A 23,263-nucleotide genomic window follows, 5' to 3' on the forward strand; every position below is an offset into this window, starting at 1 on the left:
TTAATATCAAGAATCCAGAAACTTTTCGGTCAAACACCAGGGAGCACTTTCTCTGTCAATTAGGCTGACACTTTTGGCCTGAAGTATTGTGGAGTACTATGTGTTGTCATAGCTTTCATGCAATGTTCATGAATAATAACAAAAGTTTTTGGTTGCCAGTTAATAGTCTGAAAAAGTAGCCAGTACATGCTGACCTTAGACTTCATCTCTAAGTTTAAATTTTTCTTATGAAGTACTTAGTAAGATAAAGTATGAGACAATGTTCGTGGGAAAACCACTCGATTCTTCTTACAAAAGATTAGAGCCTTAACCATACGATCTTATCTGTAAAGAATAATGTAGTAGATTACCTCACTGAGCATAAAGTACTAACTTGAGAGCTTGAAGAGTGTTGTTGTCGAACTTTTACGCCCGAGACGCGTAAGTATATCGTTTTTCTTACGACAGGCATGAAACGACAATTGCACTTTGTGCACATAGGAAGAAAGACTATTAACTTCCCAAGCCCAGAGTTATATAAGGTGCACTTTAAGGTGCACAGTAATTAACCAGGCGCAAAACAACACTTTGCGCATTCAGAAGAAAAAGCAATATTCATGACTTGATCACATACACACGCATCGTATTATCTTTGTTAAATAATAATTACATATCGAAAAACATATACTTTTTTTAGGACGTGTTTTTGGAAGTTTTATTTACGTGTTATAAATTACGAAAGTACAATAAGAAATCTCAGTGAAATGGTAATGACGGTATGTGCGGCGTTTTTGGTTGCCAAAGGCATCTTGATCATGCTCGGCTCGTTGTTTGCAGTGGATACTCGATGGCTCAGGTTAAGAGATTCTTAAATCCTACAGAAAAAAAGCATAATTGGCTTTCTTCATTATAAAATTTTTTTTTTAATTTCTTACACACGTTTTGTATGAGTTTAAAAAATTAAGGACGTAAATACTACATTTGGTAAGCTACTTTAAATTTTCAGAATTAATTTTTCAGTCACTAAAAATTACGTTTATCCAAGGGGAATGCACAGATTTAAAGAACCCTTAAGTGTTGAGTCTGTGGCAGATTAATTAATTATGCATATTGGAAAGCGCTTAGTTCAGCTTCAAGTTTATACACAGTGACACTTTTACTAAGTGCTTCATACAGTTTATAAATAATAGTATACAACAAATCTCATTTTAGCCTTCTTCTTAAATATATAAATCCTTGTGTCTGTAGTTTATTTCACTTCACGTCATTTTCACTATAGCACCATACAAATATTTTTTATTCGGTAAGAAAAAGGCATCACGAATATTAGTTATCTTGCTAGAACATGCATTTTCAATCAAACAAAACTACTTAAAGACTTAAGAACTAATGAGAACTTATTCTTTCATCTGACAACAATATTAACAATATTCAGATGTAGTATAGAGGTTTAATTTGGCACATTCAAATTCCTTTATTTTGATACTCACTTCATAAACTTTGCTTTGTATGCTACAGCTAAAATGAATTTTACTATGCTGAAATGGTCCACTTTGTAAAGGGTAATTCGTGAAAAAAAGTGGATCGTGGTATAACGGCAGACAAAGGAGCTGAGGAGACACGCAACCAAAAAAAAAACGAACTCAAAAATTAATCTTATTTAATTCTTAGTATTTATTCAAATTTCTCAATAGACAGAAAAAAGGGCCTTTAATATCAATCAAATAAAATCATAAGAACTTAAAGAGCTGAAATCGATTATCATACACAATGAATCATTTTTTAAGATTGAAAACAAACAAAAAAAAAAGAATTTTATATATAATTATTTTTGTTTCTGCAAAATCTGACTTAATTACAGAACGTGATTTTTTACAAAATTAAGAGAAATTAAATAAAAAAATATCGACGAGATTCTATCAAATCACCTGATAACATAAAGAAAAATTACATCATCGCAGAAGACTCTACATTCTACACAGAAGCTTGTAGAATCCCCCTTATATCTCCCCGTCACAAATATTTAACCTTAGTACATCAGATTTGTTTACCTTAAGTCTGGCGTGAAAACTATGTTATGATAACTCAAAATATGACTCTTCAACTGGAGAGTTTCAAAGTTTGAACAATAATAGTAAGACGCATAAGTATAAGATCGCTATATATTAGAAGAAAAGCATCGCGAGTAAGATCAAAACGTACCACGGTTGAATACCTCAAATTCTTTATGAATGTAATATGCAAAAATCAAAAATTAAAAATTAACCAAGAGAAGGGCACAGAATTCGAGCATATATACAGTCAATACTACTGTGCGGATCGATTCACGAAAGCGTTGCCGATTGAATCAAAAACTTATAATAAAAAATAAATAAAAACCCTTAAGGATGACACAAAAAGCGGTCAGAAGGTCACCTCTCGGTTGATTGAACAACCGGGGATTTTTACCGACTAACTAAATGATCCCACAAAGTGAGATCAACGCTTGTCATCAAGCCTAAAAAAAACCAACCAATCGGATTCTTCCCCAAACACAATAAACACTCCGTTAAAAGAAAACTGTGCAGCAATCTGTAATAATGTCAAAGTAGCTAAACGATTCCCAGCGATAACTAGACGCTTGACTGGGTTCCACAGGTCCCCCTGGTACTGCTGCCAACGTCGTCCCCTTGGAGGCGAGCTCATCTAACTGCCCTCTAACTGGATAGCGAGTCTGGAAGTTGATTCTTCGCTAGCTGACGATGGACGACTGTTAGACTCTTGGTGGTGATGCGTTTTCTGTTGTTTCAGACCACGCCGTTTCTCTCGCCACAGGGCACGTTGTTCGGCTCGAATCGTTTCATCTGCAATGGATCGAATTCTTTCGAGGATTTGAAGACTGCTTTTTGGTTCCTGATCCATTGGGACTAGGAGGAGATAAATGAATTGGTATTCCACTACGGAGATTCCTCATAATTCGAACTCGTCCAAATTCTTCAACCCGCTGATCCAGAGACATGCGTCGTAGTCGCTCTTTTCAACATCTTTCCTGCTCTCTAGTCCAACGTGCATGATACGCATCTCGAAGCGCTGATCGGTCTGTTTGTGTTCCGACTTCATTACAATCCGGCTGATCAGTCTTCATACGAGATGGCCCATGATAGAGTTCGTATAGTCGACGTTCTCGTTCTTCACGCTGTGTTTAACGTCGAGCTGCCTTATACGTAGACCGTCTGACCTTCTTAGCGTGACGCCTTGCCTTATGTTTCAGAAGGCGTTCGACCGTTCGACTGGTATGCTCCATTCTTCGCTGGATTTGTCTAAATAAAGTCTTCATTCCTAACTTAAGACTGTAGGAAAATGAGGACGAGAATAAAGAACAACGAAGATCGAATTATGAGGATGAAATTGAGATAGCACGAAAAAAAATACGAAGTAATAATGAAACCGAGCAAAGATTTATAAATCAAATTTTTTTTCATCGATCTCATCCCAGGGCTCATCAAACTTGATCAACAGAACATCATCGTCCTGTTCTGGCCTGCCTCCACTGGATTGTTGAGTAGGCTGGTCAATAGCAACCTGCGTTTGGAGTGCAAGGAGCCTCTCCTGGATACGCGTGATCTGCATTTGCATGCTTTTAAGCTTTTTGTAGAGTCTCCGGCGCTTCCTTTGGTTGCCCTCCATTTTTTGTGATGAACGGTCGCAACTCAGTCCCGTGGTAAATACCTCTTATCTTTAGAGTACCCGGATCTGTAAGTTCATAAGTGGCATTGTTTATAATCCTTGTAATGACAAACGGACCTTCATACGGAGATAAAAATTTAGCTGTTATTCCTGTGTCCGCTACGGAAAAATTACAAGCTTTGGCAAGGACAAGACTATTTAGATTATAAGCTTGAAGACTATGACTTTAATTAAATTTATTTGCACGTGCCAACCCTTTTTTTCGAATTTTTTCTTTGGTAAATATAAGTTTTTGATCGTAAGGGATGTCGACGCTCTCCTGTTGGTTTAAATATTTCGCTCAAAAGCGAATCGGTTTTTTCTTCAAATGAATTTCACCCGGAGTGCATTTTATAGTCTCGTGGTATGTTTCGTTTATAATATCCTGAATTATGGGAACATATTTTACCCACCCACTGTGCTTACCGATAACGAGAGTCTTGAAAAAACGATCGAGCTCTTTTATAACCCGTTCCGCGGTATTGCTTTGGGGGTGCCGAATGGACGAAAAAACCAGTTTAATCCCGAGTTCGATAAGTCCCATCTCCCATTTTTTGGACGTAAATTGCGTTCCTTGATCACTCTGAACGCGTTTAGGCTTGCCATAATTTGGGACGTAATGGTTTTTAAGTCGGCTTAACGTGAGGGCTGTCGTAGCTCGCTTGATTGGGTACAATACGACAAATTTAGAAAAAACATCTACAGTAGCTAATATATAACGAACGCCTCCCCGACCCGCTGGCAGCGGTCCATAAAAATCTATCAAAAGGAGACCATTAGGTCCGTCGGGGATAATTGGACGTGTTTCGAAATTACATGGTCCCGTATGAACCTTAACTTTTTGACAACTTTCGCATGATCGAATAATTCTTGCTACATGACGCCTGATATTCGGAGAAACAAAGCTTTCTTGAATCATTTGATAGCATTTTCTAACCCCAATATGCCCGTAAATTTCATGAATTTCATGAATTAGATTTTTCAAAAAATAAGTTGGGATTACCACTTTATCTTTAGACTGCACGAATTTGTATAAGACATAATCTTTCATTGAATAAGACATTATTGTGTCTCCCATGGCGATCCTATCTTTAATAGTTTTTATCTTTGTATCGTTGTCTTGAATTGCACCCAGATTCTCAAAATCCTTCAACAGATGTTGATTCGGATTTCTGCTCAAAAGTGTAAAAATGGATAACTCTTTATTTACATTTTCGTCAGGCAAACAAAAATGGCGACTCAGAGCATCCGCGGCCTTATTATTCAACCCGCTGATATGCATGATTTCAATGTCATAAGTTTGGATTGCCAACATCCACCGTTCAAGGCGCCCACTTAAAGTTTGACACGAAAAAAGATAGGACAAAGCGCGATGATCACTTTTTACAACGACCTTCGTACCCAATATAAACGATCGAAATTTTTGCAAGGCCCACACAATGGCGAGTAGTTCTAATTTTGTCGTGAAATACTTGGCTTTTTCCCCTTTTAACGTATGGCTTGCCATATAAACCACACGCTCATATCCAAAATCATCTTCTTGACAGAGGAGGGCACCCAGTCCAATGCCGCTAGCATCCGTATACAAAACGAAAGGCCGATTAGGTTTCGGGTGAGCCAACATCATCTGATCAATAAACAATTCTTTAACTTTTGTAAACGCGTGGTTTTATTCCTCCTCCCAATACCATTCGATACCTGTTCGGAGGAGAGAAAGCAAAGGCCGGATGGTTTCCGTGAGTTTAACAGAGTATTTTGAACAAAAATTGATCAAGCCCAGAAAGCCCTGCAGCTGTTTTATATTAGCAGGTCGTGGAAATTCACGGATGGCATGGACCTAGTCCAGATCAATTAGCAGCCCGTCTTCTGTCAAAATGTGCCCAAGAAAACGAACTTCCTGACGACAAAAAATAATTTTTCGGAAGTTGACCGTGACTCCTTCCTCATATAGAAGCTGAAAAAGTTTCTCTAAATGTTTGAGATGTTCGGTAAAAGTGTCCGATAAGCAAATCCAATCATCAACGAAATCATGGACATACCCCATAACTTGATTAAGTATTGTTTCGGCTGCACGCGCCAATGCCGCTCCGCTCACCTTTAGTCCAAAAGGAACTCGACAATGTTGATAGGTACGACCGCGATGTAAAAAACCGGTGTATTTTCGCGAATCGCGTTCGAGAGGCACCTGCCAAAAACTTGCAGTTAAATCAATACTTGACATAACTCCAAGGTCTCCGCAATACCGAAACAGATCATCAACGTCCAATGCACCCTCATGATCCTTTTCGAGCCTTTTGTTTAATTTACGTGCGTCCAAGCAAAGCCTTACCCTCCCATTACCCTATAGACCGGTCTTAACGGATTTATATATGGAGTATTAGATTTCTCAATGATGTTTAAAGCAAGCATCCGTTCAATTTCAGCGTTAACTTGGTCACGTAAATTCATGGGAACTGGGTAATTTTTGTGAAAATAAGACTCATTGTCTTTTAAAATTAACTTATGTTCATATCATTTAAAACATCCAGGTGTCTCGTGGAAGATTGGCCTGAATCGACAGATTAACGAGCGTAATAAACTTTTCTCCTCGGTAGAAACTTCCTGGAGACTATTAACTTTTTCGTCAATCTCTTGATCCGATAAATCTAATACCTCAACCCCAACATGACACACCTTCTCTGGTTACGAATTCGTAAATTGAATTTTATCGGCTGCCTCAATCTCACTGTTGGTGTCATTATCTTCAGATTCGATACTTATAACCCTCTCACCTGTAGAAAGACGAATCGTTCCCTTCCCGATATCGATCATTAGTCCCATGATTTTTTGGCTGTCCATACCGAAAATACAGTCGGGCACCAAACGGGGAATAACAAAAAAATCGAAAAAGAATTCGGACTCGTTGATCTGAGTCAGGCAACGTAATTGTTTTTTTATACGTGTGGATTGCTCTTCGACAAACCCCGTAGCTCGCATCCCAACGGTCGGAAATGATAAGCATCCCTCGAAACCCTCCTTATTCTTCTCGAAAAACTCTTCCTATATGCAAGTCACTCTGCTACCAGTGTCGATCAATGCCCGTACCGGAATGCCGTTGATCATATCCTGAATTTCTGGACAACAAGCAAAGTTACGCTTTTTATAGCAGCTATGATTCGTGAAATGGCTTTCGTTAAGCAATTCCTTCGCTGGAGACACGTTAAAAGAACTTACGAAACAACAAATTGTTGATTGATAAGCTTTACTAAAATCCCCGCAATTTTCTTTACACTGCGTTGCGAATGTCGGGGCAATATCATTCACAACCTCCTCTAGTTTTCCTGAAGGTCAACATCAACCTCATTAACTTGAGCCCTAGCCCTCCAATTTTCACGGGCACCCCCTGTATTACTGTGTGGAGGAGGGTGAGAATAATCGTTCCCGGATGAATTGGAAAAACTGGAGTGATTGTTCGAACGTGAAAATTGACCACCTGAATTATTAAAGCTACTATTATTATTACGGTGGGAGTCTGACCGATTATTTTGTCTATTTAAAACGTTCGGTACATTCCTACTTGGCGTGGAGGTATCACGCGCCTGAAAACGAATCCGCGAAAGGGACTCATTCTCGTAAGGAGAATTTAACCCTCCCATCATGTCAAGTAAATCTAATTTTTTTGTTAATTCACTAATTGTGCTAACCTCACGCATCATGATTAACTGCTGGACTTGAGCATCGAAGTGGTACGCGAATCGGCCTACAGCTTCCCGCTTAGTTGGTCCATGAGTAAATTGGCTGATTTTATTATACAAATACATGACGTACTCACTCCGTGACAGGTTTCCCTCTGCTTGGTAATAGCCAAACTTGAGTTCCCTACGTATTTTATTTTGCATCTCTGTACTCCAATACTTTTCATTAAAACAGTTAATAAAATGTAGAAAATCCCTAATCTCTCCCGAAATATATAACCACCAATCGTGGGCTAACCCTTTCAAAGCCTGTCCCAAATCATACCTAAGCTCGTTGGGGTGAACACGCATGCCCTCAACGTAATCAGCGAGATCTCGTATAAACCGGGTTGGGTGGTCAAAAGGTGTCCCCCCAAACGTAGGTAATTCTAATTTTAAAGTTGGTATGGCTCTCTCTTCCACGGCAGAAGCTCGAATTGTCCTAGGTTAAAATTCCCCTTCGTTAGATTGTCACACGTTTTGAGATCCTCTCTCAAGGGCTTCAAAACGAGTTTCCTGTTCGTGACGACTACGTCTAAGTTCCTCCCTCGTTTATTCTAACACTTTCCGCTGCTCTTTTACCGTCCGGTTATAGTTAAAATTTACACTTGCTAATTGGCGACACATATCCTCTAATTCGTGAATGCGAACTTGTGTATTTAACGGTGCGTTATCAGGAGGCTGATGGTTTTTCCCAAGCAAAATTTGTGTTGGGGGTGCATTAATGATATGCGGAAAAATCGTATTCGTACTTGATTCCTCCCTCAAAAAAGTGGGACCCGTATTAGTATGCAAAAGTTGTTCGGTGTTACTACCGTCGGGTTCAATCACGCCCCCACTAGCTTCGTTTACATTTTCCTCCGATGAACGGAGGATGCACGTTGACGGTGGAATACTTTTGTTAAAATTTTTCTTTGTATTGTTTTTACGCCGCGCCCCCCCAGCTTCGATAGGAAAATTAAAATTGTCCATTAGTGAAACATTTGTGTTGAGATCGCCATTCCCGGCGGGTGGTGACCGTAAAGTCATACTAGGAAAATCACAGTATATTTAAGAATTACTAATCGCGTATCTATCTGCGGGAACTTCTAAACTCCTCTGTCCCACCAGGGGTACCAGATGAAATGGTCCACTTTGTAAAGGGTAATTCGTGAAGGAAAGTGGATCGTGGTATAACGGCAGACAGAGGAGCTGAGGAGACACGCAACCAAAAAGAAATGAGCTCAAAAATTAGTCTTATTTAATTCTTGGTATTTATTCAAATTTCTAAATTGACAGAAAAAAGGGCCTTTAATATCAATCAAATAAAATCATAAGAACTTAAAGAGCTGAAATCGATTATCTCACACAATGAATCATTTTTTATGATTAAAAACAAACAAACAAACAAAAATTTATATATAATTATTTTTGTTTCTGCGAAATCTGACATAATTACAAAACGTGATTTTTAACAAAATTAAAAAAAATTAAATAACAAAATATCCGTCCTTCGTATCCGATCGCTGACCTAAGGCCACCACTTGGTTGATCAATTAAGCAACCAGGGATTTCTGCCTTGTTTGGTCTGAACTTATCAACTAGAGTTGATGAGAAAACGATATAGGAAATCAAAGGGAACACTTACTCCTTTTACCGTGCAGCAATCTGTAATAATGTCAAAGTAGCTAAACGATTCCCAGCGATAACTAGACGCTCGACTGGATTCCAGAGGTCCCCCTGGTACTGCTGCCAACGTCGTTCCTTTTGAGGCGAGCCCATCTAACTGCCCTCACGAGCTCTCTTTTACGTACTCCTCTCCAGCGAAACCCTACTCTCAGACCCCGTCAAGCGCTGCCTACCCGGTGCGCGTCCCTTACAAATCCCATTCTCACGCAGTCCCATTCTAATTTTACCCCCCAACGCTCTAGTGCACACACGCACACAAGGTGCCCCTATATGTGTACTCTTATATAAGCTGTTTGGAATATAATAAAGTTATCTATTCTATAATAGAACTATTTAAAACGAAAGAGTTCTTTTTTGATTTTCTACTGTCTTTAATTAATAAAAAATATAGGAAATTATCAGAAGATAAAAAAATCTACCATCATTAAGGTTTGAGAAGATTTAAAACAGGTATGATGTAATCGTTAAATAGAAAATTAATTTAATTTTACCTTAGAGTATTTTACGTTTTGTTACAAGTAGAGTTTTTTTTTTTACCTTTTTCTAAATCACACAAAACATAAAAAGACATTTGCTATATTATTAGTTTGATAAGTTGATTTGCTTAATGTTTAAAAATAAGAAATTGTTCGTGGATATGTATTACAAGGTTATGTTCACTTTTTATATTTACTACTACTTTACCTTACAATAAATAGTAACAAATTTTAACTTTATCTTTGCACAGTATTCTGATAGGAAATTCAAAAAAAGTTTTTTTTTTATTAAAAAAAGTTGAACACATGATTTTATAAATTTTTTACGACAATTTCAGCTTATACTTCAGCGTTTTACAGTTAGAATAAAGTAACTTAAGCTTATTCTAGTGATATGTATAGTTAATTGTTTGATGTGTAGTGGTACCGTAAGATTAAAGTTTTGAAAAGTTGCGGTGTATTTTGAGTTTCCCAACCACAACCATGAATATCAAAATTTTTGTACAATTTCTATATATGTTACATTATGTAATTTTTTTGCTAAAAAAGTTTCGTACTATTATTTAAGTTTAATTAAGAGCGCTTTATTTTGAAAAAGATCAAATAACACAAAAATCACTGAACGTCGTATATCTAAGAAATGGTGGTGACAGATGTTCCTAAATGATACTTGAAATTTTTTTTCTACGCATTTTGATCTATTTCAATGTGAGCTGATTTCGATCTTAACGCATGCTTTGATATTTACACTTTAATAATAATACTTTTATTGTAATTTGAATTATTGAAACATTCAATAATTAGTTGAGTTGAATAAGTTAAGCGCCTATATAATAAAAAAAAGCATTTAGTGGTAATTTAAAGAAAATAAAACATCTTGAATATGAATGTAGGGTGTGTGCAAAAAAAAGTGGAGCTCACAATCCAGAAAAAGCTATTTGTTACTTTTGTTTTTAGGGATCACTACTTCTTTTGCATACTGGATTTGCTGTTTGAGATCATGGCACACAGCAAATACGTATTAAAAAGCAAATAAAAACAGATACTTTCAACAAAGACTAACTAAGGGTTGAGTTACGTCAGGGAATGTTAATTGTAAGATATATAAGTAAAGTAGGAGTTAGATCTGATAAGTATAATTGTGCTTTGTAAATAGGAAATCTCACCTGTTCTAGAAGTAGATTTAAAAAACTGACTAATATATAAAGGTTAAAATAGGCTTACAATAAGATATTGAAATTAAGAATTTAAATGGACACTTTCGAGCTATTATTCGCTCAGATTAGGTGGCAGAAAACAACAACTAATAATAGGCTGAGACCATCAACTCAAAGCTGTGTTACGTTTAACTTTGTAACCACAGCGTCAAATAATTTTGAAATTTGTTAGTACTATTGTGGAATTGTGGTAGTCTGGCCTTCTCAAATGTTTGTCCTTATAAAAAGTAAATCACTTATAATTTTATCGAATGGATAGAGAGAAATTGAGAATTAGCTGTAGAAAAGTAATTAGGATCAAGAGGATTGTATCTTAATTAGTTACTTGTTGCATATTTGGATGCATAATTACGTCTCCTTACTTATACTTCCGCCTGAACACCAAAAAAAGTATTTATATTATTTTAATTGATACAAATAAGTTAAATCTTGCTATTTTTTCAGTGTTTTTATTAATTTTTTTAACTAATTGAGTTCTTCTACAGTACAACCACAAATTCGACATATTAATTGTGCATACATTCGTTACATACCACAGATAAAGTTTTCAACACATTTCTGTTGACAGCATTTTTATCAAAAGTGAGATCGAGGACATCAGGAGTGTTACAATGTGGGATATCATTACTAATACAACCAACACACCACCAGACGCTGTACAACGCAATGTATTTGTATGGTTAAAGGACGATCCCTGCCCTCAGCCCTACCAGCTTAACTCGTCAATGCTTGAGCCTTGCATGACTCTACAGCGATATAACTATTTTAAGGTAAACAGTAATAGTTTATTTGAACCAATGCTTAATATTTTAAGATTGTATTTCTTTTATTAAAATGTAAGTTGCTTCTAACAATAACTTTAAAAAAATATTCATTTATTAGCTAGTTGTTTTATTATTAATGAAATTACTACTATTATTACTACTAATATCGTTGTTTTCTTTAGTTTCATAGTTTTTATTTTAATTTTTTTTTTTTAATTTTAATTATTTTTGTCTTTGCTCTTATAACACATTCTTTAATTAATATAAAATATAAATAGCTTAATATTAGCGGAATTCAGTAAAATTTAAGAAAAAAAGTTAAAAATTAGATCATACCTTATGTGGCCAGCATGTGGTTTTTAACATTTTGCCTTAAATTCTTGCCTTTTTAATTAATTTTGCTAAAATTTGGCTTGACTTATTCTTCAGCGTGTTAAGATATTATTTTTATAGTTAATTTTATTTCTTAATTAACTAAATGTTAAATAAATAGTTATATAAATCTAGACAATTGTAGTATTTGTATTAATAAGGCAGGAATCAAAAATTATCTCCGAATCACCCTTCATAACCAAAGTAAGAAAAAATTTTTTTTTACATTAACTGAGAAAGAACATAATTTCCAAAAAGTTTTTCATACTTAAAAAAAATATACAATACTCATCTCCAAGAACTACTAGCTAACCTATAAGTATAGTATTTGCATATCATAAATAAGTGTACATTGTCATTTTCTTACCATGGTACATATGTATGAATATTAGAAAAAAATGATAACTTATGAGAATTAGTTAGGATCTGAAAGTATAAACACTGAATTATGTAATTAACTGCAAATCTCAAAGAGAGCGCAAAAATTGAAAAAAAGTGATTATTTGGCAAGTTGAGTTATCTAGGGCTTGTACAGTTATATATGCTATTGAATAATCAGAATAGGTACTTATATAGAAACATCTCTTTGACATAAATATTAGTTTTTATTACTTGCGTAGAATGTGTGCTCTATGTCATAAGGAAATTTCGTAGTATTACACGCTTAGCTTAGTAACATATTAAGAGGAGTATATACTAAATTAGCAATAAAATTACATTGAGGAAAGTTGTGTTAGAAAAAGAGTTACAGCTCAAATAAAAACTACTATTTTTTAGAAGAGCTGAGACATACTTGCCACTTAGTAAAAATTTCCATGCTACGTAGTACAACCAGATTATATTAAAATTCACTATTAAACAAAGAAACGTAAAGAAAAATACGTATAGTATGTTACATTTGCGCAGCAATATATATATATATATATATATATATATATATATAAGTAAGTATCAGAAAACAAAGATATAGTTTTTATTTTTATAAACATTTTTTTTTCTTAAGGTAATAAATCTATTAGAGGCATTTTAAGAATAATTTTCACATCAAAAAAGATCTGCTGTGGCCAGCAATTGAACATTCATTTTTAAGCATTTGAATCAGGCTCTGTAACTACTTAACCACAGTATGATGTGTCCACATAAGCATCGATACAGTGCATGTCTGAATGTATTCTATTTATGGTACACACAAAAAAGTTGAAGATCAAAGGGCTTTCTATAGACCATGGTGTTTACCACGGATAGTGAGTTGACTTAAAACTATTTGTCTGCACGTATCAATTTCAATCCAAGTGAAGTTGGGCCTATGGTGGCTAAACGGCCGCTGCCACACAGCTGCGCTGATATCCCAATCTCAGTTTTTTTGCAGTGAACATTTACAGTAGTTCCGAAGCATGAAATTTAATGAAACTTTGCCGTATTCTAAAGTAAGTTCAGACAAATAAAGGCACGTTTGAAGAATTTATGTATGTTGCAACGCCATTGCTAATGACTTTGTTATAGCTGTTTTACGGATAGACTTTTTTTTGGTTTATTGCTGCGATTTAAAAAAAGTTCACGTCTGATTAAGCTGCAGTTAAGTGTAGATATTATGGGATATACTACATACCTCCATGGAGGGCTGCAGCCAAAACTTTAGCTTTTGATATTGATTAGAATGCGAGTTGTCGAATTTGGAAAAAATGACTTAAAAATACGGTTTCTTGCAATTTGCACGTAAACTAATGAACCTCACCTTTAAAAAACTTCGCTATTAGTCACGCAACTAGTCACGCAGGTAATTGCGAGACCAGTTGCACGACTAATCACGCAATTAGTCGTGCAACTTTATCGAGCAAAAAGTTGTGTGACTAGTTACGCAACTAGTCGCGTGATTTTTCTGAAGATTGTATTTACAAAAATTCTTACTGCACTTACAGTAATAAAAATAAGCATTTCACACTAATATTAAAATTTAGCAATTATAATGCATGATTGTGAGGATAGTAAAAAAGATAAGTACGATAATAAAGTATTTTCAATAGTTTTTATTTGTTCTTTGTAAAGTTATGGGTTCAGAGTCTGAACTTCAGACACGTAACTAAAACATTTGCGAAAAGTATAACATTTATACGTATTGAAACAATCTATTCGCTGGATTTATAAATACAGAAGAAAATACAATAAATAAGATTGTAAAATATACATACGTGTTAACAAATGTGCCGTATTGAAAATATAACAGTTTAAAAAGAACGTGTTTGTTGCAAAACGATTAGTTTTGACATTTGATGTACTTAGTAATATTCGGTTTTTATTACTCATGTATACGTATGTACATAGTATAATTTATAAATACATGTATATGTACATAAAAGTTGGTAATGAATATTATTCTCCTGTTAATTAAATGGGTATATACGATGCAAAACAATGTTGAAAATACCAATATTTATGCAGTACACAAAACTGAACACATTTTGTTTATATGTTAGACATTTTTTAACAGCTTCAATCTAGTGAAAATCTTATTTAAAAAAAATTACTTATTTCTTTTTATGAAACAAAAGTTTTCATAGTTATAAAAAGACCGCATTCAATTATATGAAAAAAAAGTTTTTGTCATTCATTGACACTTTACACAAAATATGTTTGCTGACATGCACTAAAGCAATTTCGTTTAGCCAGATTAATAAATAATTAACGACTAGTAGCATACTACCTACACTACTAAAAAGTTTAATAGACATACATAATCTACAAAAAACTATTCATACACTAATTTTGTGGAACAAAGTTATATCGGAGGTGCCGACGTGGATTGTGCATTACATTTTTTGCTTTGCTTCTCATAGATCGAATTTTGTTGCACAAAGTATATGTAACTTTTAGCAAATACTCCACTTTCGCCAAAGAATTTAGAGACAAAAAATGAACTCTAGTCTTGAATTAAAATTTTATAAGAAATATAATATCGAGGGTACTATTTATAAGCTTATGTAATCGTTCACATAAAAAAAGATGTATAGATATATAGATGGCGATCACATAAACTGAAGTTGATCAAGAAAAAAAAAGAAATAAAAGATGTAGGAAAAGACATATACCTGGGAGGTTGTCAGCCTCGTCAGAATGATTTTCTCCATTTTTACCATCACGGGGGGACGATGGCCTGGATGAGACTTCGGAAAAGGTAGGTGAAGTGACTGTTGATCGTGAAATGCCAGTAGCGCCTTGTAACGTGGGTAACGCTCCTGCTAAACTGAATGAGCTGGAGGGATTTTTATTGAAGGTTTGCTTTAATCTCTGTAAACTGGCTTTTGAGTTATGTGCTACAGGCATATCAACTCCGCCGTCTACATTTGCAACCTCATCATTTGGTAACTGTGGCCTGGACGGGACTTCGGACAAGGTGGATGACATTACTGTCAGTTGTTCAGTCTTATCCTTACCCGCGTTTGTACGTAAATTTCCCGTTACATTAGAAGAACTTGAACTTGCATTTTTGTTACAACCTTTGTATGTCTTCTGTCAGCTTGATATTAACGAAGGCGCTCCTTTACGCGCATTTTCAATATCTTCTTCATCTTCAAAACAATTAATCAATTCATCCTCAACATCAATCTCATGTTGAGGTACCGATTCATTCCGATTGGTTAGATTGGAAAGAATCGATTCTCCTGAAAATTATACAAAATTTTGTGCATGCAAGGTTTAATGGTATTTTCAGAGTTGACGATTTAATTTTGATGAGACACAAATTTTGTTATTTGTACCATTTTTTGCAGAAACAGCAGATGTAATTAGCCTATCTAGAAGAACGGTAGAGGTTGTTTTATTCCTTGCAAGAAGATTGTTTTTTATATGCTGGATGTTGGTGCCCGTCGGATTTTCTTGCGATTCATCACGTGTAGGCTCATCGTCTTCTGAATCAATAAGTAATGCAGGCCTGAAGTTGGTTTTCAACTTTTTTATAACTTCTTTACCGCGACTTGTTGTTACTTGTCTTTTTTAAATCAGAAGGCCTTTTTCTTGACTGCAAACAAAAAACAAATCTATTTTTTTCTGTGGCACATGCTTACTGTACATAAATTAAAAACAGGAACACTCGTGGATACAAAGTTTTCAAGGGATCATAAAGTGTATGTAACTCAAAAAATTAGGTTTTACTTATGAAATTATACATTTTGTATGATAACTTACATTTTGCGGTTTTAATTTGCTTCGAAATTCTACATCGGTATCAACACTTGATGACATATGCATGATAGGATACTTTAAGCGTAATGCATTAACTTTGTTCTGGATGAGTTTCTCAGTTTCTGTATAAATATATTTAGTAAGAAGAATAAATATACTGACATTACGAACGTAGAATATTCATCACTGTACGAAATAGATTGGTTTAGCTCACCTCCAAGACACAAAATATTGACTTTCTCAAGAGCTTGGTTATTTGTTTCATGCGATTTACGACTCTCAACATAATACCACGACGTACGATGAAAGTCACTTTGATGTTTACACTGCACTGGAAAATATTCTGTCACTTCATCGACAACTTCTTTGAAAAATACTTTGTCGATAGAGACCATTCGACAAACTTTATCAGTTTTGTAACGAATATAAGCGTACCTTATTGGTATTGACATTTTTCACGAGTTACTTTTAAATTTTCAGAAAAAATGAAATTTGTATATATTTTGAGATACATATGTACAACGTACAATACAAAGGCTTAAAGAGTAGAACACAAAATTTTGGGTACTTTTTATTTTGTAGTTAGTCGATCGGTCAAACGGTCCGATTCCTCTGTACGCATATCTATATTTATAGTATGTATAGATAAACTTTCCTTAGGAATTAAACCGATCAACCGACTACACCAAAAAACGTACCCATCAAAATCACTATAGAGGACTTCGCACTGAACGTATGCGCAGAAGCCATATTTAATTTGGGATCAACCAAATCAGCTACGGGAAACAGTGGAATGTATCGGTGATTGGCTGATCTGAGTACTCCTTGGCTATATTCCGTAATCGCTGACGGAATTGTATGTTGGGTCAGGTCACAGGTGGCGCTGTTTCACTCAGGTGGCGCTGCTTTTTTGATGAAGTGTTCCTCTATTATGAATAGAAAAGTGTCTACTTCTTAGTGAAAGTCTGGAAATAATAGCGGAACACCGAACACTCCATCAGAAAAACAGCGCCACTTGCGTAAGACAGCGCCAGCTGATCCAACATACAATGCCGTCAGCGATTGCGGGATATTGGGATTATGCCTCTACCACGTGACTTCATTATATATATGACTAACATAGAGGCGAAATAACACAGGTCTTATAGAAGGAATCTTGTTTTTTTTTTTTTTTCGCACTTAAAAAGATATTGAGCTTAAAAAAGTTGTTAATTCCATGTTACTGACATAATGAGAGTTACGTAGTTATTTTTTTCCTTAGGTGAATTCGTTCATGAAGGTTGAAACAGCATTTTGAACGTATACGGAGTGCCGTTTAACTCTACTTTGAGCTGTTTGTTTCAGCTGTTGCTGCTGCTGCACCACTGCTGCTGATGCTCAGAGGTAAACAAACAGCTCAAAGTAGGGTTAAACGGCACTCCGTATACGTTTAAAACGCTGTTTCAACCTTCATGAACGAATTCACCAAAGGAAAAAAATAACTACGTAACTCTCATTATGTTAGTAACATAGAATTAACAATTTTTTTAAGCTCAATATTTTTTTAAGTGCGAAAAAAAAATAAAAACAAGATTCCTCCCATAAGACCTGTGTTATTTTGCCTCTATATTAGTCATATATATATACTGAGGTCACGTGGTAGAGGCATAATCCCAATAGCCCGTGGTAGCTGTAGCAGTGACTTGAAAGTTCAATGCGTTGTGCATACGTCAGTTTTGGTGCAGAGGCCTTAATGCGACATGTTGTTTATATTTGTGTCAACCAACTCATTTCAATATCCCATGAATTTACTTATTGTCTTACAATAGTTTTAATTGTTTACTGCATTAATCAAATTAAATGTAGAGACTAATAATAAACATAATTTTTCATAAATAATAAACTTACGATTGTTAAAGAATAAGAATGAGCAAAAGGAAAAATTACATTTTTGGAGATTCTCCGCTGACAAGATATGCCTCAACGAAGTTCCGTAAAATTGCAGATGAAGACCAGGTAATTTCGTGATCGCTAACTATAAAAATATTGGTTTTTTCGTAGCCTTTAATAATGCTTCAGTTTGCCTGTAATATTGACTTGATAGTTTTATCCGTTTCATTTTTATTTTTCGTCTCAAGAACAAGACGGTGCCACTATAAATTCCCATACCAAGGCCACTAATGATTACGAAAATACACTCTTATTTGACAATGAGCCGCAAAATGTTCGTATAGATTTAACGATAGTATGTACATAGTGTGACTTATTAGCTATACGTAACTATGTGTTTCTTTTCCGTTTCCAGAATGATGCAAATTCGTCTGTTAGATGTGATATGGGTGTGTCAGTTGTTAAGTACTCGTTAATTTGTGAAGACAGCTTATGGGCATTTAACAGAGATTTGACTCCCAACGTAAGTCATAATATTATGTAATATCAAACTAAACAACATACTACGCATGTTATTTTCATTCAACGCATAGTGCCACATTTACATATTTATCACGGTATTGATAATAAAATACTCTGTTACGATAATGTTCATTTCGCAATCGCTATAGGGTATTTTCACTTGTAAAATCATGACAAGATTGCACGATCACTGGGGACTTTTTTCAAGTTTGCACCAAATGTGCAAGTGCCGATGTAAAATTCACGAGAACGTCCCAACTAATGAAAATAATGCTTATGAAATCATCAGTTTTGAATAAGCTACTGAATAAATAATGAATCTTTCGCACCATAACTTGGTAAGTGATTATATAAAAAATTAATGAAATCATCGCTGGCCAAGAGTTAACTAGAAAAACAATTTTTTTCCACCTCTACAAAGGTCTGATGGCATCTCTTTTGAAATATAATGTAACTTAAGGCCTAACAATGCAGAGAAAAATATAACCCCAGTGAAATAAACTGCACAAATGATTAGAATCATCATTTCATGCAGAAAGTGTAGTTAAACCAAGTGGTTTGTACACCTATTTACATCGTGCTTTTACTGGGGCCATAATTTTCTCTGCATTGCTAGGTCTCGAGTTATGTTATATTCCAAAAAAGATGCCATCAGACCTTTGTAGTAGTAGAAAAAAAATATTTTTCTAAACAACTTTTTGCCCGCGACAGTTTCATTAATTTTTTAAAATTACTTACCAAGTTATGATGCGAAAGATTTATTATTCACGCAATAGCTTATTGAAAAGTGATGATTTCATAAGCATTATTTTCATCAGTTGGGACGTTCTCGTGAATTTTACATCTGCATTGGCACATTTGGTGCAAATTCGAAAAAAAACTCAGTGATCGCGCCATCTTATCATGACGTCACAAATGGCAATCGTAGCATATGTTAACACCCCTGCTCGAGCTTCCATAAATGGTACAGTCCAATTTAATGGAAAATTTGGCTGCGATTGGTGTCTGCACAAGGGAGAGCATTACGCAGGCTCGATGCGATACCCTTATGTGGTACCTCCACCAGACGCTCGAAATGTTTTGAACACTATTAAGTTTTCTCAAGAAGCAATCAGGACAGGTGTTCCAGTGTTTGGTGTTAAAACCGCCTCTCCGTTACTTAATTTGAGTAATTTTAACATCATTCACGGGTCTACACCAGATTACATGCACTGCTACTTGGCTGGTGTTGCTACGCAGTTTACGCAACTGATTTTAAGTAATATAAGTAAAGAAGATATTGATAGTATGGACAAAATTATGAAAAACATTAAAGCAGTTTATCATCATTTGGGACGACTATGCAGACCTTTGTTGCAGCGGGAGAAGTGGACGTGCAAGGAATGGGAAAACTGGGTGCTGTATTATAGCATTCCAGTACTAGAAACAGCACTAAAAGGAAATGAAATGTTGAAACATTGGGCCTTATTAGTTCATTCTTTACACATTTTATTGGGAATGAATATAACATGTTCTGAACTAAATGATGCTAATAATATGTTACACCAGTTCGTTCGTCAAGTCGAAAACTTGTATTCTCTGCGCTGCATGACGTATAATGTGCACATGCTGTTGCATGTCGTCAAAAGTGTCTTTAATTGGGGTCCCCTTTGGGCACACTCAGCATTTCCTTTTGAATATGCAAATCACAACGTTTTAAAAGCAATTAATTGCGCGAAGGGAGTTATACCGCAAATTATTCGCCATACTAACATTCAACATTTTTTGCAAAGCCTTGAAAAAAAAGTATACTTAAATGGTTCAGAAATAAATTTGGAATATGACCAGAGGAATTTTGGATCCAGTACTCGAAATGTTTTAAGATTAGCGGGTATTACCTTTTTAGGCCGAGAAAAACCAGTTGATCAAGGCATAAGACAAAAATATGGTTTCCCAAACACAGCCACAATGTTTACCAAAGCCGTTTTCCGTGGGTGCTTAATAGCAACATCCGAAAAAGTCAACAGACGGTCGTGTAATTATTATATTCAACTTGTTGATGGCGAAATCGCCAAAGTCAAGTACTTCATAGTGGATAGTGAAAGTCGAAAAGAAACTATCATTTGTGATGTACTTCTTACGCAACCTAACGTAAACTGTAAGGCGCTTCAAATGTTTCTTGAAATCAAGGAAGAAAAGAGTATAAGCTCAAATAAGGTGAAGCTTATATGTTGTGTAGTCAAGTGTAACAATAGATTGTACGTAATACCAATTCCTAATACATTTTTGTACTAGTTTTTGTTCATGATTACATATTCTACGTAAATTCCACGTAGATTTCCACTTGGATTCCATACAAGGTCTGTACTACAGTGTCCTACAACTTACTGCAGTGTATACGCGCGTGTGTGTGTATGTGATAGTGTGTGTGTGTTTAATCTTTCCTTGTTACTAATAACGGTTCTGTAATATGTATTCACTGTATGAATATTTATGTGGATTTTGTTCTTATACGCTATATAAAGGATCTGTATAGATTTCCACAAGAATTTTTTTAAGTGAGAGGTCATTTTTAGCATCTTAGAATCACCTCAAAGCACAGATGAAGAGTTTTTGAAAAGTCTGAATCTTTTAATCATTACCTTAAAAAATTCGATAATTGCTGGAAAAACTAAAATAAAAAACAAGTTTTAAGAAAACTCTCGGTTGTTTTATACAATCCATGAAATTTCCGAATTAAATTGAAGATTTTTACGAGTTTTTTAATCAAACTCTCAATCACTGCGTAGAAGGTTGGTTTTTGAGTATAGCCCCAACGGAAACAGTTAGTGCGAAAAAACGTAGCAAACCGTAACTTTCTGTGATGTAATGTACAGTTTGGTTGGATTTCGGACCACAGTTACAGTTTGTTACGTTTTGTTACGTTTGATTATAGTCAATTACAACACCCAACACATTGTCTTACAATTCGTTACATTTTATTATAATTCTCAAAAGACACTTGAATCTCGTGAAAAAGCAACTGTAGTAAACTGTAATAAACTGTAAGAAAGTGCTGATGTCATCTGTAATGTTTTATAACAGCTTACAGTTTTTTGTATTTCATTACACTTTTTTATATTTTATTATCATTGATAACTTTTAGACACATTTCCTTATATTTTCGAATAAAATTTGCCTTAAATAAAAAAAACTTGAGCAACTATCATGAAAAAGTATAAGTGTAACAGCATGTGGTAAATCGTATTAAAACGTAAGAAAATGTAAAAAACGTAACACAACATAAAAAAGTGTAAGAAACGTCCGAAATCCATGAGACTATTACAGTTCCTTACATTTTCTTACATTTTCTTGCGGGTTACGGCATATTATTACACATGTTCACTTTTTCTAACATTTGGTTACGTTTTCAAATTTCCGCTGGAGAGATAACGCACAACCTTGTTTGCACAGTTAGGTATTCAACAAACTGTTGACATTTTTATAAAATTCATTTTCATTTATTAATAAGAAGAATAAAATTGTATGCTGTGCCTATTGTACATACAGACTGTAAGATCTCGCTGTAAACATAGATTTTCATCATTAAACGATGCAATATGGAAGCTGTCATAAATCTATTTTGCAAATAATGCGATCACGTTTCCGTAACTTAGAGTTGTCATCAGTTGTCATCAGTTGTCATCATAGCTATTCTATCGTGCATGACATCTTATCAATATTGTAAAAAAAAAAAAAAAAAAAAATACAATGCATATAGTGATTGTACTGTAATACCTAAAAAAGATTATACAGTATTGTATAGTACAGATACATAACAATTTACAAAAAATAAGCTATCAAACCATTAAAAATATTTTTGTTTGTACTTATATTTTTTAATATCCTCACAATCATGAATCATCATTGCTAAATTTTAATGTTAGTGTGAAATGCTTATTTTTATTACTGCTAGTGCAGTAAGAACTTTTAAAAATACAATCTTCAGAAAAATCACGCTACTAGTTGCGTGATTAGTCGCACGACTTTTTGCTCGATAAAGTTGCACGACTAGTTGCGTGATTAGTCGTGAAACTAGTCACGCAATTACCTGCGTGACTAATTGCGTGACTAATCGCGAAGTTTTTTAAAGGTGAGACTGATTAGAATTAAAAGAAAAATATTTTGTTTATCTTTCTGTTGTAATTTTTTTTATGCAACACTTTTTTCTGTCCAACGAGTAGTTCCCTGTTAATCGTTATCAACCGGTTTGGATAGATTTTGACATCTTTTTTAAACAGCCGCGTTGCAACTTTAAAGTTGTCAGAATTTTTAAGATCCTGATATTAATTAAATTGGCGTTGATATCAACTCTGCCCGTCTTAAGGTTGATCTCAAATGTTCGATGCTTCCATAGACCGACGCTCTACCAACAGTTTTCCTCGGTCTCAGAATAGCCCACAAGGAAGGTTCAAAAGCGTTGCCAGCGGAAATGGTCTACAGAACTTCTCTTCAAATTTTAGGAGACTTCTTCTTTACCACAACTTCTTTGGCAAATAAAATTATTATTATATATTATTATTATTATTATTATTATATTATATTATTATTTTATCGCTATAAAAAGCCTGCGACAGCTTTTTAAATCATTCAGGCACATTCCAGTGTAACATTTTACGCACCCACATCCCTTTGTGTTTGAAAACCTTTTAACTTGCTGACATATACTTAAACGTATCAACAAAATAAAACAACTGGTCAGCAACCTAGTTGCAAGAAAGTGCTGAGTTGCCCCAACTGTTATGATGCGACGTTCTTAATTTCGCTAAACTTTCCTTTCA

The 23,263-nt window shown here is 34.9% G+C and overlaps 1 protein-coding gene across 4 annotated transcripts in view; it reads left to right on the plus strand.

Moving 5' to 3' along the window:
• Duox (dual oxidase) overlaps window positions 1-23,263 on the plus strand; it is a 934,738-nt gene that overhangs the window by 469,304 nt on the left and 442,171 nt on the right. For all 4 annotated transcript variants that reach the window (XM_089595596.1, XM_089595599.1, XM_089595598.1 and 1 more), the window contains exon 9: window positions 11,327-11,528. In XM_089595596.1, coding sequence (XP_089451722.1) covers window positions 11,327-11,528 — 202 coding nt within the window. The remainder of the gene's footprint in view (window positions 1-11,326; window positions 11,529-23,263) is intronic.

The sequence above is a fragment of the Copidosoma floridanum genome, unplaced genomic scaffold (genome assembly GCF_036245765.1).
Source record: "Copidosoma floridanum isolate Cflo_tuat_1 unplaced genomic scaffold, Cflo_Japanese_pri ptg000026l, whole genome shotgun sequence".
Classification (NCBI taxonomy): domain Eukaryota; kingdom Metazoa; phylum Arthropoda; class Insecta; order Hymenoptera; family Encyrtidae; genus Copidosoma; species Copidosoma floridanum.